Source organism: Podarcis gaigeae (genome assembly GCF_964106915.1).
Source record: "Podarcis gaigeae genome assembly, chromosome: 1".
Taxonomy (NCBI): Eukaryota; Metazoa; Chordata; class Lepidosauria; order Squamata; family Lacertidae; genus Podarcis; species Podarcis gaigeae.
Genome location: NC_139678.1, coordinates 5077837 through 5093885, shown reverse-complemented (window position 1 = coordinate 5093885; position 16049 = coordinate 5077837). Strand labels below are relative to the sequence as shown.

The window sequence follows — 16049 nt, the reverse complement described above, 5'->3', positions numbered from 1 at the left end:
TGTTAGGATATTTCCCTTAAAAGGGAACAGGCTGTTGTGTGTCACATGCCTGTTTACTTCCTGCTCCCTGGGAGTTTCCGTTTTGCATATAGCTTTTGTTCCGGCTGTTTTTCCTGGACATGGATGCAAGCAGTCATGCTTTTCCTTTGTTCTGATCTATGTTGAATAAAGCTGTAAATATGCTCTCCTGGCTGAGTCTTCCGTTGTGGAAACTCTGCAGAGAGAGTGTGCACGAGTCTTGGAATGTGTCTGAGGCTTGTGTCGCTAATTGACTGATGCTCTTCTACGGGAGACCGGAGATTGTCCGGAGACGTCATGGAGGTCTGCCTGATGCCTCCGTCTCCCTGGCAACATCCCAACAGTCAAAGTCCGGTCCACGTGCTTGAATGAGAGCAATGCGCTGAGACGCACCCTCAACTCTCTTCCCACCAGTGGGCTGGTGTGGGAGGTATATATGAAGCCAACTGCAGAAAACCACACCGACCTTCCAAGCCCGGCGTACTGAATTTTCTTCTTGTTTTTCTTTTTAGTAGGCCTTCCAAGCGCCCACGGATTGGTAGCGAGGCTTCTGGTGAGGAATGAGTAAAAAAAGCAGGGGTTTCCCCCCCTTGAAAAATAAAATAAGCAAGTGTGATGCATTTCAATATATCATATCCCCTTCCCCTGGGTATTTATTGATCATCAATATAGGAACTTCAATTTAAGTGTACTGCCAGGGCCGGATTTAGGTTTGATGAGGCCCTAAGCTACTGGGACGCGGGTGGCGCTGTGGGTTAAACCACAGAGCCTAGGACTTGCTGATCAGAAGGTCAGCGGTTCGAATCCCCATGACGGGGTGAGCTCCCGTTGCTCGGTCCTTGCTCCTGTCCACCCAGCAGTTCAAAAGCATGTCAAAGTGCAAGTAGATAAATAGGTACCACTCCGGCGGGAAGGTAAATGGCGTTTCCGTGCGCTGCTCTGGTTCATCAGAAGCAGCTTAGTCATGCTGACCACATGACCGGAAGCTGTACACCGGCTCCCTCGGCCAGTAAAGCGAGATGACCCCAGAGTTGGCCACGACTGGACCTAATGGTTAGGGGGCCCTTTACCTTTAAGCTACAAATAAACCAGTGATAGGCAACCTAAGGCCCATGGGCCACAGGCGGCCCACGGGGGTCGTTTAACTGACCTATGAGCTGCCCTCGAACCGAGCCGCCCACTCAGTGAGTCCCCCCGCGCGCTGCGCTAAACCAGTGTGGCACAGCACAGGGACTCGCTTCCGTGGTGCCAGAAATCACGTCTGCACAGATGAAGATGCTGGAATTTGCAGCCCAAGGAGGGATCTCCGCTGGAGTGAACTGGCCCAGGAGAGGTAAACCTTGCCGACCCTAAAATAAACCATATTCCAGCGGCAAGCTGCCTTATTTACGAGCATTCTAACCACAAGCTTGTTCTAACTAGGAGTGTAAGCAAGTCTGGGCTGCCTGGGGTTGTCTAGCAGTTGCAGCATTGTGGAGAAAACAACATCCTCATTCCTCCTGCTCTCCTTAGGGAGCCAGTGTGGTGTAGTGGTTAAGAGCGGTAGTCTCCTAATCTGGGGAACCGGGTTCGATTCCCCGCTCCTCCACCTGCAGCTGCTGGGTGACCTTGGGCCAGTCACACTTCTCTGAAGTCTCTCAGCCCCACTCACCTCACAGAGTGTTTGTTGTGGGGGAGGAAGGCAAAGGAGAATGTTAGCCGCTTTGAGACTCCTTAAAGGGAGTGAAAGGCGGGATATCAAATCCAAACTCTTCTTCTTCTTCTTCCTGCCGACAGGTCTTGGCTTCCAATCCGAACCAAAGAGGGAGCTGGGCGCTGCAACTCTTACATGCCCTGCACTGCAACATCCACACAGCCATCACCAAGCTGTGGGCCAAACAAATCCCATTCCTTTGGGAATCCTTCCTAAGCAAGGCGATGATACAAACAGGTAAGCCTCCTTTGCGCATGGCCACCCAGAAACACTTTCACCCTGGCCGGATAGACAGAACCACAACCACCAGTGGTGGAGCTTCTTGCTCCGTCACCGGGGGGCAGAGAGCAGGTGAGGGCAGGGCTGGCGCACGTCCTGGGGGCGCGGGCAGGGGACCAGCCATGATGGCACCCCACCAGGATGGCACTGCCAGGGGCGGTGCGCTGCCCCTGCACTCCTCTTCCTCCACCAGTGACAACCACCCTTTTCTTTTTTACCTGAGAATAAAGTTGAATATCTGGCTGTCAGGTGGTCATATTTGCCTATCTAATGTGTTTATAGGAACGCGGGTGGCGCTGTGGTCTAAACCACAGAGCCTAGGACTTGCCGATCAGAAGGTCGCAGTTCGAATCCCCGCGACGGGGTGAGCTCCCATTCCTCGGTCCCTGCTCCTGCCAACCTAGCAGTTCAAAAGCACGTCAAAGTGCAAGTAGATAAATAGGTACTGCTGTGGCAGGAAGGTAAACGGCTTTTCCATGCGCTGCTCTAGTTCTCCAGAAGTGGCTTAGTCATGTTGGCCACATGACCAGGAAGCTGTCTGCAGACAAACACTGGCTCCCTCGGCCTATAGAGCGAGATGAGCGTGCAACCCCAGAGTCGTCCATGACTGGACCTAACGGTCAGGGGTACCTTTAAGTAAAGGTAAAGGGACCCCTGACCATTAGGTCCAGTCGTGGCAGACTCTGGGGTTGCAGCGCTCATCTCACTTTATTGGCTGAGGGAGCCAGCGTACAGCCTCCAGGTCCAGGAAGGTAAACAGCGCACGGAAATGCCGTTTACCTTCCCGCTGGAGCGGTACCTATTTATCTACTTGCACTTTGACGTGCTTTTGAACTGCTAGGTTGACAGGAGCAGGGACCGAGTAACGGGAGCTCACCCTGTTGCGGGGATTCGAACCACCGACCTTCTGATTGGCAAGCCCTAGGCTCAGTGGTTTAGACCACAGTGCCATCCGCGTCCCTGGGAGGGGTACCTTTACCTTTACTTTAATGTGTTTATATACCACCTTCTTCCCATGTGGTGTACATGGTTCTCTGCTTCCCATTTTACCCTCTCAACAGCCCTGTGAGGTAGGTTTGGCTGAGAGGCAGTGACTGGCCCAAGGTCACCCAGTGGCTTGTAACATCAAGTCCTTACAATAGCAGAATGTGTATTACTTGGCACTTGCAACAGATGCTGGTATTAACCTTTGAAGCCTGAAATGGCCTGGAATGTTGAGACCCGAAGGACGTTTTAGAAAACAGATTGCCATGTTCTTATTATGATGTTATTTTGCTATTAATTCGGTGGTTTCATGTTTCAGCTAAAGTGGCACACTTTCCTCCCCTTTTTCTCATAGAAAGCACTGAGATTAGGAGCCAGGAATGGGAGAAACAGCTGCTGCAGGTAAGGAAGTGCTGAGATTTCACCTGCAACAGGTGGGGATGTGGTAGGGCAGGTCTGAAGATTTAACAGGCCTGGATACTAGCTGGTTATCCCTTCATTTAAGCCAGTGATGGCCAGACTTGGCCCTCCAGCTATTGTTGGACTACAGTTCCCATCATCCCTGACCACTGGTCCTGTTAGCTAGGGATCATGGGAGTTGTAGTCCCAAAACAGCTGGAGGGACAAGTTTGGCCACCAGTGATTTAAGCTCTTGAGTCAAAGCATTGGTCCAACGAGCTCAGTTTGTTGCTGGGCTCCCAGCTCCCAGCAGTTCGAGCAAGCGTGGCCAATTTTAGGTAATGATGGGATGTATAGTCCTAAAGACTTGGAAGGTGAGGGAGAAATTCTGAGGAATCCATTTGCAAGGACACAGCCTTCACTACAAAACCTATATAATTTGGGTTGAGTAACTATAACTCTCCTAAGGCTCCAATACTTTGGCCACCTCATGAGAAGAGAAGACTCCCTGGAAAAGACCCTGATGTTGGGAAAGACGGAGGTCACAAGGAGAAGGGGACGACAGAGGACGAGATGGTGGGACAGTGTTCTCGAAGCTACCAGCATGAGTTTGACCAAACTGCAGAAGGCAGTGGAAGACAGGAGTGCCTGTTGTGCTCTGGTCCATGGGGTCATGAAGAGTCGGACACGACTAAATGATTAAATGACAACAACAACAACAACTGTTTTCAAGGACTATGGTTGGAGGAAGGGAGCTTCTTTTGCAAAAAGAAATTGGATGTTTTGGAGCTATTTTTGAGTAAAATGGCCCATAACGGCCCTGCCTACATCTGTTGCCATACGTTCAGATTTTTCTGGATATTTGAGAAGTGATGGTAGACAACATATTTTGTTCCTACTTTTGCTTTTTGTCCATAGTTCCTGAGAAGGACCTTGGAAACCATTGATGACAACACTTGGACCCAGAATCTGAGCAGAGAACTGGAAAGTCAGATGACGAGCTACGCCCAGCAGTCTCCCGAAAGGGTGTGTATCTCTCCAAAGGCATTTCTCCTCGTTCCTTTGCAAATTAATTAACAAAAGGCATAAAGTCTGGATTAGGGTTAGGCAATATCCGGTTTTCAGCATCATGATATATCACCAACTAAACATCGCGATTTATCGTGATATCTGAAATATGGATGCAGTTATTTAGAGACATTGATAGGCTTCACAATTCCCCCCAAATTGTGACTTTTGATGGCACCAGGCTCTTGCGATTTGCTGGAGGATTGCTGAGCCAGCGGAATTAGCAGGGGCTGCAGGAATCGAGAAAAGCATTGACTGGTTTCACTGGCTTCACATCATGATTCGTGATATATTACCAGGTCAAAAATTAGGAAACCAATATCACAATATGGACTTCAAACCGGTTTTGGAAGATAGACCCAATCTTAGGAGAGTCCTCCTTAGCCAGGACGAAGCTGCATACAGAAATATGTACCATATTTTTTGCTCCATAGGGCGCATCGGACCATAGGGCGCACCTAGTTTTTAGGGGGGGAAATAAAGAAAAAAAATTAGTTTCCCCCCCCAGCCCCAAAAAGCAAAGAAGCCAAGACAGCGAGCGGGATCCATCCCGCTGGCTGTCTTGGCTTCCTCTTTAGCCACGCGCAACCTCTCCAGCTGGGAGAGACTGTGCATGGCTTCGTTTTTGCCGCGGGGCTGGGGCAGGGGAAGCCTGAGCTTCCCCAGCACCCAAAACAGGTCCAGGAGTGGCAGCAAGATTGTGCGCAACCTCGCCGCCACTCCCGGAGCTTGCAGGGCTGCTGGGGGCGGGGGAAGCCCAAACTCCCCCTGACACCTTAGAGCCTCTGCCAGTCAGTGTAGCATAGGTGCCAACTCCCCAGGGCCCTGGGTGCCTGAGCACCCACAAAATTCCCCATGAAGGGGCCGGGCACTCACAAATTTCAGGGCCATGCACACTGCGTGGCACCAACAGTCCTGGGCAGCCACAGTCACGGGGCCAAGTTTGCACTCCTGCAATGTAGACAATACTAAGCTAGATGGACCAATGGTATAACCCAACTTCCTTTGTTCTTCTCCCAGTGTGGTGTAGTGGTTAAGAGCGGTGGACTCACAATCTGGTGAACTGGGTTCGCTTCCCCGCTCCTCCACATGCAGCTGCTGGGTGATCTTGGGCCAGTCACACTTCTCTGGAGTCTCTCAGCCTCACTCACCTCACAGAGTGCTTGTTGTGGGGGAGGAAGGGAAATGAGATTGTGAGCCGCTTTGAGACTCCTTTGGGTAGTGATAAAGTGGGATATCAAATCCAAACTCTTCTTCTCTTCTCCCACGATGCACCTACTATGATCGGTGGCATCAACATCTAGCCCAGGGGGCATCAAGGTTTACCTCGCCTGGGCCAGTTCACTCCAGTGGAGATCCCTCCGTGGGCCGGATCGCGCCTGCGCCTGCGCCTGCGCCCGTGATTTCCAGCACCACAGAAGTGAGTCCCTGCACCATGCTGTGCTGGTTTAGCACAGCGCGCAGGGACTCAGCAAGCGGGCAGCTCAGTTGGGGGGTGGCTCGTGGGCCGGTTAAATGACCCCCGTGGGCCCCTTCTGACCCATGGGCCTTAGGTTGCCAACCCCTGACCTAGCCTGTCCTTTCCTTATTCTTCCTTTTCAGAGGTTCCTCTATAAATCTCTGGGAATTGCCCTGACCTGTTGTGAAGACCCAGCCTTTGTTCAGAGTCAGATGAAGCACTTGATAGAAAACACGAACTATATGGAACAGCTCGAGAGAGAGGTGTGATGCTGGTGGGGACACTTCTGAATCCTTCAAATGTGATTTCTTTGCTTTGTCTCTTTGCTACATTCCCTGCTTCTCAGACCAGAACGGGCTCCTCAAACCGTCTGCAATTAACATCCACACAAAAGTACAATATTACTAGTGGCAGTTTCTTCCAACGCCCCCTCCCACCAAAAATTCAGTGGGTGGTATAATACAAGGTCCAGGCTGTCAGTTTGTATTTCTTAGTGCAGAAAGTATTGCTCTAATACGTGTAGAGCTCTTTCCTATTCTAATTCATTCAAGAGGGTTCTGGAAGCTTCTCTGTGTGAAAGAAACAAGCAGAAGGTTCGTGATGTTTGGGTTATTTCTTACGAGAAGCTGAGTACAGCTGGCTTAATCTGGTTCTCTTATCTCTTCTTTCAAGGCCATGAAAGTAAGGCTAGAAGGAGCCTGGGTTTCACTTTCTGTCTCTCTATCTTTCTGGTGTGGTGTTCTGTATATAGTGTTGAGGTTTATAGACTTATTATAAGTTATTGTAAGTTTAAATTAAGTCTGCTGCAACTGGATTTCTTATGGACAGCGCCAACCCTGAATGTATTGGATCTGTGACCATTATGCTCATTTGCCTTCAGTTGCAGTAGCAAACTCTGCTGGATGAAATACAATTGCCTCTGGTCTATTTTTTGGGAACCCTGCAACATGTTAACACTGAATTGAATTTCATGACCCAGGCAACTCCCATTTTTGGCGCAACCGACATGTGTGCGATCATGCACAGACGCACAGCGTCAAACCAGGAAGTGATCTGGAAAAGCCATAAAGATATCACCAAAATGTTTGACCTCAAACTCATGGCATCCATTTTTGTCTCTGGGATTAGTATGTATTTCATTTTTTAAAAAATTCAGATATTTCTGTATTCTCTTTCTCACCCAAGCTCCTCAGCAGAATACATAAAAATTGCAAAAAATAAAATAAAAATTACAGTGTATAAAAATCACTTAAAACATAAAGGTAAAGGGTAAAGGGACCCCTGACTATTAGGTCCAGTCGTGACCGACTCTGGGGTTGCGGCGCTCATCTCGATTTATTGGCCGAGGGAGCCGGCATACAGCTTCCGGGTCATGTGGCCAGCATGACTAAGCCACTTCTGGCAAACCAGAGCAGCGCACGGAAATGCTGTTTACCTTCCCGCCAGAGCAGTACCTATTTATCTACTTGCACTTTGACGTGCTTTCAAACTGCTAGGTGGGCAGGAGCAGGGACTGAGCAACGGGAGCTCACCCCGTCGTGGGGATTCGAACCGCCGACCTTCTGATTGGCAAGTCCTAGGCACTGTGGTTTAACCCACAGCACCACCCACATCCCAAACGTAACTAAACATAAAAACAGAAAGCACTGAGACCTGACAAGGCTGGCCAGCTGATTCTTTTCTATTTCTATTCCACTTTACAGAAGATCATCCAGATCCTTTCTTTCTCGGCCGTGGGACATTTAGATCTGACCTTAGCCACGTTGCAGGAATTTGGAGCTGGGATGGGTCTGAAAATTAAGATGTCCTCTATCATCAGCCGCTACAAGGTAACGGAAGAGAGACTCCTCTCCTGGGTTAAACGTCGCGGGTTTAAGAACTACCTTACAAGAAAGGAGATTCCGGTTAAACACCAGGAAGAACTTTCTGATAGTAATTGCGGTTCAGTAGGGGAACGGTCTCCCTTGGGAGCTGGTGGGCTCCCCTTCCTTGGAGGTTTTTAAGCAGAGGTTGGATGGCCATCTCTCAGGGATGCTTTCGCTGAGATTCCTGCATTAAAGGGGGTTCGACTAGATCAGGCATACTCGGCCCTCCAGATGTTTTGGGACTACAACTCCCATCATCCCTGATCACTGGTCCTGTTAGCTAGGGATAATAGTGGTACCTCGGGTTAAGTACTTAATTCGTTCCAGAGGTCCATTCTTAACCTGAAACTGTTCTTAACCTGAAGCACCACTTTAGCTAATAGGGCCTCCTGCTGCCGCCGCGCCACCAGAGCACAATTTCTGTTCTTATCCTGAAGCAAAGTTCTTAACCCGAGGTACTATTTCTGGGTTAGCGGAGTCTGTAACCTGAAGCGTATGTAACCCGAAATAACCACTGTTATAATAAAATTTTATTTAGATCCTGCCCTCCCCTGCTGAAGCCGGGCTCAGAGCGGCTGACAACAATAAAAGTAACACAGTTTACATAAAATCACAATCAATTGAAATGCATTCTAAAATCAATTCATTCTAAAATCGATTCAAAATCAAATTAATGGCAACCATTGGACTAGAGTTCTATGAGGATTGCCAAAGGAGGGGGGTCAGACTGTGCCTTGGCCAAAGGCCTGGTGGAACAGCTCCATCTTGCAGGCCCTGCGCAAAGATGTCAAGTCCCCTAGGGCCCTAGTCTCTTGGGGCAGCGCGTTCCACCAGATCGGGGCCACAGCCGAAAAAGCCCTGGCTCTGGTTTAGGCCAGCCTAACCTCCCTGTGGCCTGGGACCTCCAAGATGTTTTTGTCTGAAGACTGTAAGGTTCTCTGTGGGACATACCAGGAGAGGCAGTCCCGTGGGTACGGGGGTCCTAGGCCATATAGGGCTTTAAAGGTTAAAACCAGCACCTTAAACCTGACCCTGTACTCCACCGGGAGCCAGTGCAGCTAGTATAGCACCGGGCGAATGTGATCCCGCAACGACGACCCCCTAAGGAGCCTTGCCGCGGCATTCTGCACCCGCTGGAGTTTCTGGGTCAGTCTCAAGGGCAGCTCCACGTAGTTGTAGTCCCAAAACATCTGGAGGGCCGAGTTTGCCTATGCCTGGACTAGATGAGCCTTGGTGGTCCCTTCCCTTCTATGATTCTGACTCCAATCTCTCTATTTCTTGTTCCTTTACTATTATTCTAGGTTTGAGGGCTTTCCCTGCTCTGCAAATCCCTTTTCTCATCTGACATTTCTTTCCGGTCTGCCTTAGAAGGCACCACCTTTTTATCTCTGTTCCCTTAAACTGCTTACTCTGCAAGCAGAGTGGAACGCCTCCCAAGAACTCCTCTCTCCCCTGCTGCTTCTTTCAGCTTTCCTCTTTTTAATTCCTCCTCAAGCCCATGGCCTCCCTGTCAGCATTTCTGCTTTATCTCTGCACAGCGCCAGGAGAGACATGAGCTCCCACTAGCCCAGACCTGGTTTGCTGCCCGTGGAGCATCCTGCATGGACTTACAGGGGCACGGCACCATCTCTGTTTCCTCCTCACACTTGCTCTTTGAAAAACCTCCTTTGGGGTGTCATTTGGGACTTGCTGAGGGAGAGGATAAAGTTGCTGTGATGTGTTTACAAGCTCATTTTAGGGAAGGACGTTGCAGGTTTTGCAGAGATTCATGAGGTCCTTTACCCCTCCCAAATTCAGATGAGTGAGCTTGTGGAAATAATCCTTAAAATAAATTTGTGGGTTGTTTTTTTAAGAAAAGAGGAGATCAGCTAGTGTGTGTGTGTGTGTGTGTGAGAGAGAGAGAGAGAGAGAGAGAGAGAGAGAGAGAGAGAGCTCCCAAATTCAGCTTGTGGAAATAATCCTTAAAATAAATTCATGGTGTTGTTGTTGTTTTTAAAAAAGAGATCAGTTATTCTCTGTGTGTGTGTGAGAGAGAGAGAGAGAGAGAGGGAGGGAGGGAGGGAGGGAGGGAGGGAGAGAGAGAGGGAGGGAGAGAACAAACGGAATAAGTAATTAAAGGTTGATAAAGTGGCTCTTTGTCAGTATTACTGCTGCTGTGCCGAACAGGAAGCAATAGGATCTGTAAGGAGGAAGCTACTAATTAAAGGTACAATAGCTCGGGGGGGGGGGACATTTGCCAGTTTGCATCGAGAAAGCTGGTGCTTCAGTTCTTTGTTGGCTGGAAGAACAATAGCCACAAATCAGGTTGGCAAAAAATAAAGGAGGACAGGGCTGAAAACACTGGGTAGCAAGAATCTGGCAACAGTGTGGTCTAGATTCTCTGCAAAAAGTGAAAACAAGGCTGGTGATTTCAGGTTTAAAGTTAAACAGCTCATGCGGAGGCTGCCAAAATGGAACAAGAAGCACCCATGCCCAGTAACTTTTTCTGTTGCTCAGGACTACCAGCAGGGCAGACGGGGTCACGTCCACCAAACGCTGATGCTCACCTATGGCAAGGTGGCCCTCCAAGCCCCCAAGGAGCTCCTCCTGCCCAGGGTGGAGGCCGACATAATGAAGAATGTCCTCTGCTATTACCGGAAGAGTTGCCAGGCAAGTGCTTTAAAGGAGAGGGTGGTCTTTGCCACAGAGCTGGTTCCAGAGGGTGGCAAAGTTCAATGGGCCTTAGTCAAAGACCCATCATCCCTGCCAGCACTAAGAGGTCCTTCGAAACCTTCGCTGTAGGTCTTTGTGGAGGGCAGGGTGGAAAGGTGACCAAAAAACCTATGTCCTTTTAAATGTGTTTGTGAGAAGGGGTTTATTGGTTTATTTGTGTATATTATTGTTTTCATTGTGTATTTTGGCTTCTCGTTTTGTATTTTTATGTTGTGAAGTGCCCTGTGAACTTCAGGTGAAGGTGGGTATACAAATTTTAATAATAGTAATAGTAATAATAGAAGAAGATGATAATGGGCTGACTGTTGTAATGTGTTTGTTATTTGGCAATTTGTCCAGGCAATTTGTCCATTTCATTTGTGCAGGTTTTGGGCGTCAGCATTGAGAACAAGGTGAGCAAGGAATTATCTGACTTGGAGTCTTGAACAGGTAAAGGGCCCCTGGGCAGTTAAGTCCAGTCAAAGGCGACTATGGAGTTGCAGAGCTCATCTCACTTTCAGGCCAAGGGAGCCGGCGTTTGTCCACAGGCAGCTTTCCAGGTCATGTGGCCAGCAGGACTAAACCGTGTCTGGTGCACGGAACACCATGACGGAAACCAGAATGCACGGAAATGCCATTTACCTTCCTGCCACAGCGGTACCTATTTATCTACTTGCACTGGCATGCTTTGAACTGCTAGGTTGGCAGGAGCTGGGACAGAGCAATGGGAGCTCACCCCGTCGCGGGGATTCGAACCGCTGACCTTCTGATCAGCAAGCCCAAGAGGCTCAGTGGTTTAAACCACACCGCCGCCCGTGCCACCTAGCCCAGCACCCCGTTCTCACTGTGGCTAACCAGCTGCCCCCAATGGAAAACTTAAAAGCAGCACTAGAGCTCTCTCCCCCTTTGTGCAAATTTACCCAAAATTTATTGAAAATTCCTCCATATATAAACATTTTTGCATACTATATCCGTTTCTGCAGAGCAATGTTTCCTAATATAATAGTTTTGGGTTTTTTTGCATCTTTTCTTTTGGCAACGCAGGACTCCAATCTCAAGCTGGCCTTTGTTGAGAGCACAACAGATATCTGCCAGGCTATCTGCGAGACCCAGGACTTCCAGAACTTCACCTTAACTTGCAAAAAGGAGCTCCTGGACATCTTGTTGGTGAGGAATCTGACAGTCTGCCTGAGGCTATGGCAGCCCCAATCACTCAGAGAGGCCTTTGCATGAAACTTTTTAACAAAGGTGCAGAACCTCTCCTAGGATTGTAAGGGGGTAGGTTTCCTGATGACATCATGAGCTCCCTGCCAATCGGCACTGTGCACAGCCAGCTCCTGCTCCAAATTTGCAGAACGGTGTTATTTTCCCAGAGGTCAGCCCTGTAGTGCAAATGTACTTTTGTGGCTAAATGCAGCGGCGGCCGTTCAAGATCCACCTTGGTGCTCCTAAAATGTTGCCTCTGTATCCTTCCCTCATGGATTGATTGCCCCTTAGCCTTTCAGGTAAGTTACCGTATTTTTCGCTCTGTAAGACACACTTTTTTCCTCTAAAAAGTAAGAGGAAATGTCTGTGTGTCTTATGGAGCGAATGCATGGTGCCTGGAGCTGAATTGCCCAGGGGCAAAAAGCAGATTGTGCATTCTTTTTTAGAAAGAGGGAAGGGGGTGTTGAAACAAAGCCGCTGAGCAGCTGATCAGCAAGCGATCGGGGAAGGAGATAAGGGACTCTAGCAATAAAGGAGGCTGTGGCCACAGCACGAACCACAAAAAACATACATCCACTGTTTCATTCAGAATATTTTTTTTTCTTGTTTTCCTCCTCTAAAAACTAGATGCGTCTTATGGTCAGGTGCGTCTTATGGAGCGAAAAATATGGTAATCACTGGCTTAGCAAAGAGTGCTTGATCCTTTATTGGTATCCTTTGGAAACCATAGAGGCCATGGCACGTCAGTGGAGGAAATCTCTCTGCCCCTCAAGGGTTTTTTCCCACCCTCAATTCCTTTTGCCCTTTGCCCGTCTTGTGTTCACAGGATTTCATCAAGGAGGAACCACTGGACACTCTGAATACTGCACTTCGTCCCCAAGCCATCACTGCCCTGGCATTCCTGAGGTAGGTGTGTTTCTTAGCTGTTTTCCACATAATTTCTTTTCAAGGGTCCTCTAGTCTAACCCCTTGCAATGCAGGAATCTTTTGCTCAGTGTGAGACTCGAACCCATGACCCATGACATTAAAGAGTCTCACGTTCTATCAGTTGAGCTATTCCTCTTTGGATTCTGTCTGGGTTGTTTAAGAGACTTTGGCAACAGCCATCGCTCCCTCTTGTGGGAGCAAATGTTCCACAACCAAACTGAGGTCCAGCCTACTATTCTTCAGATGTCCACAAGTCTCTCCTGTGTGACTTATCAGTACACCTTCCTCCTGCCAGCAAACTGAAGCCAAGTTTGGCCATGGAGGAAATTCGCAATCTCCTCGATCAGAGCATCAAAAGTTTGTTTCCTCTTCCTTCCCTGGAGCAGCTGAAAGAGACAGTGGGGGATGCTCTAAAGATCGAGGTAGGTGGCAAAAGTTTAATTCCAGATCCTCTTTTCTCATCCACACGGGGGTTTCCTGGATGCATCTGATTGGCCACTGCCCGGATCATACCAAAGAGCGGGACCAGGGCCAGATTTAGGTTTGATGAGGCCCTCAGCTACTGAAGGTCATGGGGCCCTTTATACGTCCAGCTGTCCTTTGTCAACAACAAATTGTCACTCTTTTTTGTGTTGAATATATGCTATATGGTAGTTGATGGACCTAATAGATATCTAAAGCCATTTGCCCATGTTGCCATGCAACGAATCCATGCAGAATGTAGGCACCCTATATATTTGTTGTTGTTGTTTAGTCATTTAGTCGTGTCCGCCTCTTCGTGACCCCCTGGACCAGAGCACGCCAGGCACTCCTGTCTTCCACTGCCTCCCGCAGTTTGGTCAGACTCATGTTTGTAGCTTCGAGAACACTGTCCAACCATCTCGTCCTCTGTCGTCTCCTTCTCCTTGTGCCCTCCATCTTTCCCAGCATCAGGGTCTTTTCCAGGGAGTCTTCTCTTCTCATGAGGTGGCCAAAGTCTTGGAGCCTCAGCTTCACCCTATATATAGAAAGGAGCAAACCAGTGATATTTTAGGGAGCAGGCTAGCAGGTGGGGCCCATTACTTACATCATGGGAGCCTACACAAAACAAAACACTGTTGCTGTATGTAGGTTATATTTTATTTGTTTTTTTATCTTATATTTTGGAAATGTATCCAGTTTTTTTTTCCTTTTTGGGGGGGGGGGCAAGAGAGTGGGGCCCTGAGCTATAGCTTGTTTAGCTTATATGTGAATCCGGCACTGGGTGGGAGTTCAATTTAGCTCACATTTTAATCCAAGTTTCCCCCAGAAAAAGAGAGAGAGAGAGAGAGAGTCATTCTCACCTCTCCAAATTTCATGGTGCAGTTATTCAACCGAGAATTCACACAAAAATTCGCATACTGTGTATCCTGAATGTGGGAAAATGCATTAGTTGCTGGAAGCCACAGGATACGGAAAATGTTAGGATATTTCCGTTCCACCTTAAAAAGGGATCAGGCAGTTGTCTGTCACAAGCCTACGTACTTCCGGCTCACAGGAAGTTTGTTTTGTATATAGCTTTTGTTTTCTCTCTGTTGCCTCGACACTAAGGCAGGCAGTCATGTTTTTCCTTTGTCCTGACCACCGCTGAATAAAGCTGTAAATATGCTGCTCTCCTGGGTGTATCTTCCGTTGTGGGAAGTCTGCGAAAAGGCGTGCACGAGTCCTGGAATGTGGACAGCTATTTCTGAGGCTCGTGTTGCTTATTGACTGATACTGTTCTACGGGAGACCAGGAGACGACATGGAGGCATGACGGCCTTTGTCTCCCTGGCAGTATCCCAACAGAAAATTCTCTTCTGCTCGTGTCCTGCTTGCAGACTTCCAAGAGGCATATAGCTGGCCACTATGAGAACAGAATGCTGGACTAAATCTGCTCCCTTTGGTCTGATCCAGCAGCCACGTGACCCAGGTTCAATCTCTAGCACCGCCAAGTAGGAATGCAGACCTAGGCTGGATCTACACCGATTGTAAAAACACACACATAATAATAGCTGACAATGCAATTTCCCATTGACGACAGATTGCTGCCCTACAGCACCCTCTGGTGTCACATTTTTATAACGCATTTTTAACGTTAGAACTGACCAGTGTAGACCTACCCCTGCTTGAGATCACACAACTCTGGGACATGATGTTAATGGGCAACTGACAAGCCCTGTCCACAACAGCCGAACAGACAAGAAAAACACTGCTTTTCAATCAACCTGGCATAGTTATATTATGTATGTGGCATTGCTAGAACATGGTTATAGGCAGTGCTCTTTTCCTGGCCCACAGCACAATTTGGAGCACATGAAGCACATATTTTAAATATTATTATTTCCTCCTCCCCGCTTCTGCTTTTGTATAAACCTTGCAGACCAGCACTGCTGCGTATACAATATATCTTTTGAGCTGCGGACAACAGTTCAAGCAATGGAGATTGTTATGTCTTATTTTTGTGTTAAGTTTGTGATGATATTAGCATATACACTTTGATAAAGCACTCTGGAATATTCGGAGATGATTCTTTGACTGTGTGCAATCGTTTTATTTTTGGTAGGTTTTTTTAATAAAAAATAAAAGTCTGCCACTTTCTGTACCAACTTCATGGCACCACTTTTCCCTTTAAAAAACCAAAAAAAACAACAACACTGGTTATAGACCTCCAAGGACTTATGGAATGCTAAAACTGAAATGACTTAAACGTTAAATGTAATTATATAGCCATTTGGCGCTTCTGCTGGGGTGGGTGGGATTGTTGAAGACTGGTGGTTGCTTCTTGCAGAAATAAGTGAAAACAATAAAATATTTCGGGGGAAAGAATGGCTCCTGCCTGAAACCTTGGGGAGCTGCTATCAACTGAACAATACTGAGATAAATGGACCCAGTGTCTGAGTCATTGCAAGCAGCTTCCTATGTCCCAAGTGGACCTCTGCAGCTGCTTATTAGAGCATTTTAAAAAAAAAAAAAAACTGCTGGCAATCCAGTCATGGATCTCCAGACATCCCATCTAGCTTGGCCCTCCAAGCTCCCTACTTGCATTGTGCTTTCAGTCCCTGTACTCTTGCTCCATGGACGCCCTCAGGAAACTCGTGACGAGCATCGTAGAGGACCACCCAACACCTGAGCTGATGGTTGAGATGTTCCAGGTGAGCAGCAGGAGAAACTCTTTCTCTCTCTTTTGTAATATTTTTTATTAATTTTAACCTATAAATTATGATACATACCACAAAACTTCAACATTTATACAATCTTTTTTTGGACTTCCCTCAGCACCTCTGATGATCCACTGTTTTAACCACTTCTTATGCATTTCTTAAATTCTTATTACCTTTAATTGTCATAGCTACCGTATTTTTCTCACCATAGGGCGCACCAGACCATAGGGCGCACCCAGTTTTTTTTTTGGGGGGGGGGGAATCAAGAAAAAAAATTTTCCCCCCAGCCCCAAAGAGCAG

General features: G+C 48.0%; 1 protein-coding gene across 3 annotated transcripts in view; it reads left to right on the top strand.

Moving 5' to 3' along the window:
• LOC310840638 (maestro heat-like repeat-containing protein family member 2B) overlaps positions 1 to 16049 on the top strand; it is a 96703-nt gene that overhangs the window by 38840 nt on the left and 41814 nt on the right. For all 3 annotated transcript variants that reach the window (XR_014561947.1, XM_083730896.1, XM_083730895.1), the window contains exons 15-26: positions 531 to 571; positions 1795 to 1948; positions 3330 to 3376; positions 4292 to 4399; positions 6044 to 6163; positions 7604 to 7729; positions 10262 to 10414; positions 10843 to 10869; positions 11501 to 11623; positions 12489 to 12568; positions 12885 to 13011; positions 15645 to 15740. Coding sequence is in view for 2 of the 3 variants with exons in the window: in XM_083730896.1 (XP_083587022.1) it covers positions 531 to 571; positions 1795 to 1948; positions 3330 to 3376; positions 4292 to 4399; positions 6044 to 6163; positions 7604 to 7729; positions 10262 to 10414; positions 10843 to 10869; positions 11501 to 11623; positions 12489 to 12568; positions 12885 to 13011; positions 15645 to 15740 (1202 nt within the window). In the remaining variant the exon portion in view is untranslated. The remainder of the gene's footprint in view (positions 1 to 530; positions 572 to 1794; positions 1949 to 3329; positions 3377 to 4291; positions 4400 to 6043; positions 6164 to 7603; positions 7730 to 10261; positions 10415 to 10842; positions 10870 to 11500; positions 11624 to 12488; positions 12569 to 12884; positions 13012 to 15644; positions 15741 to 16049) is intronic.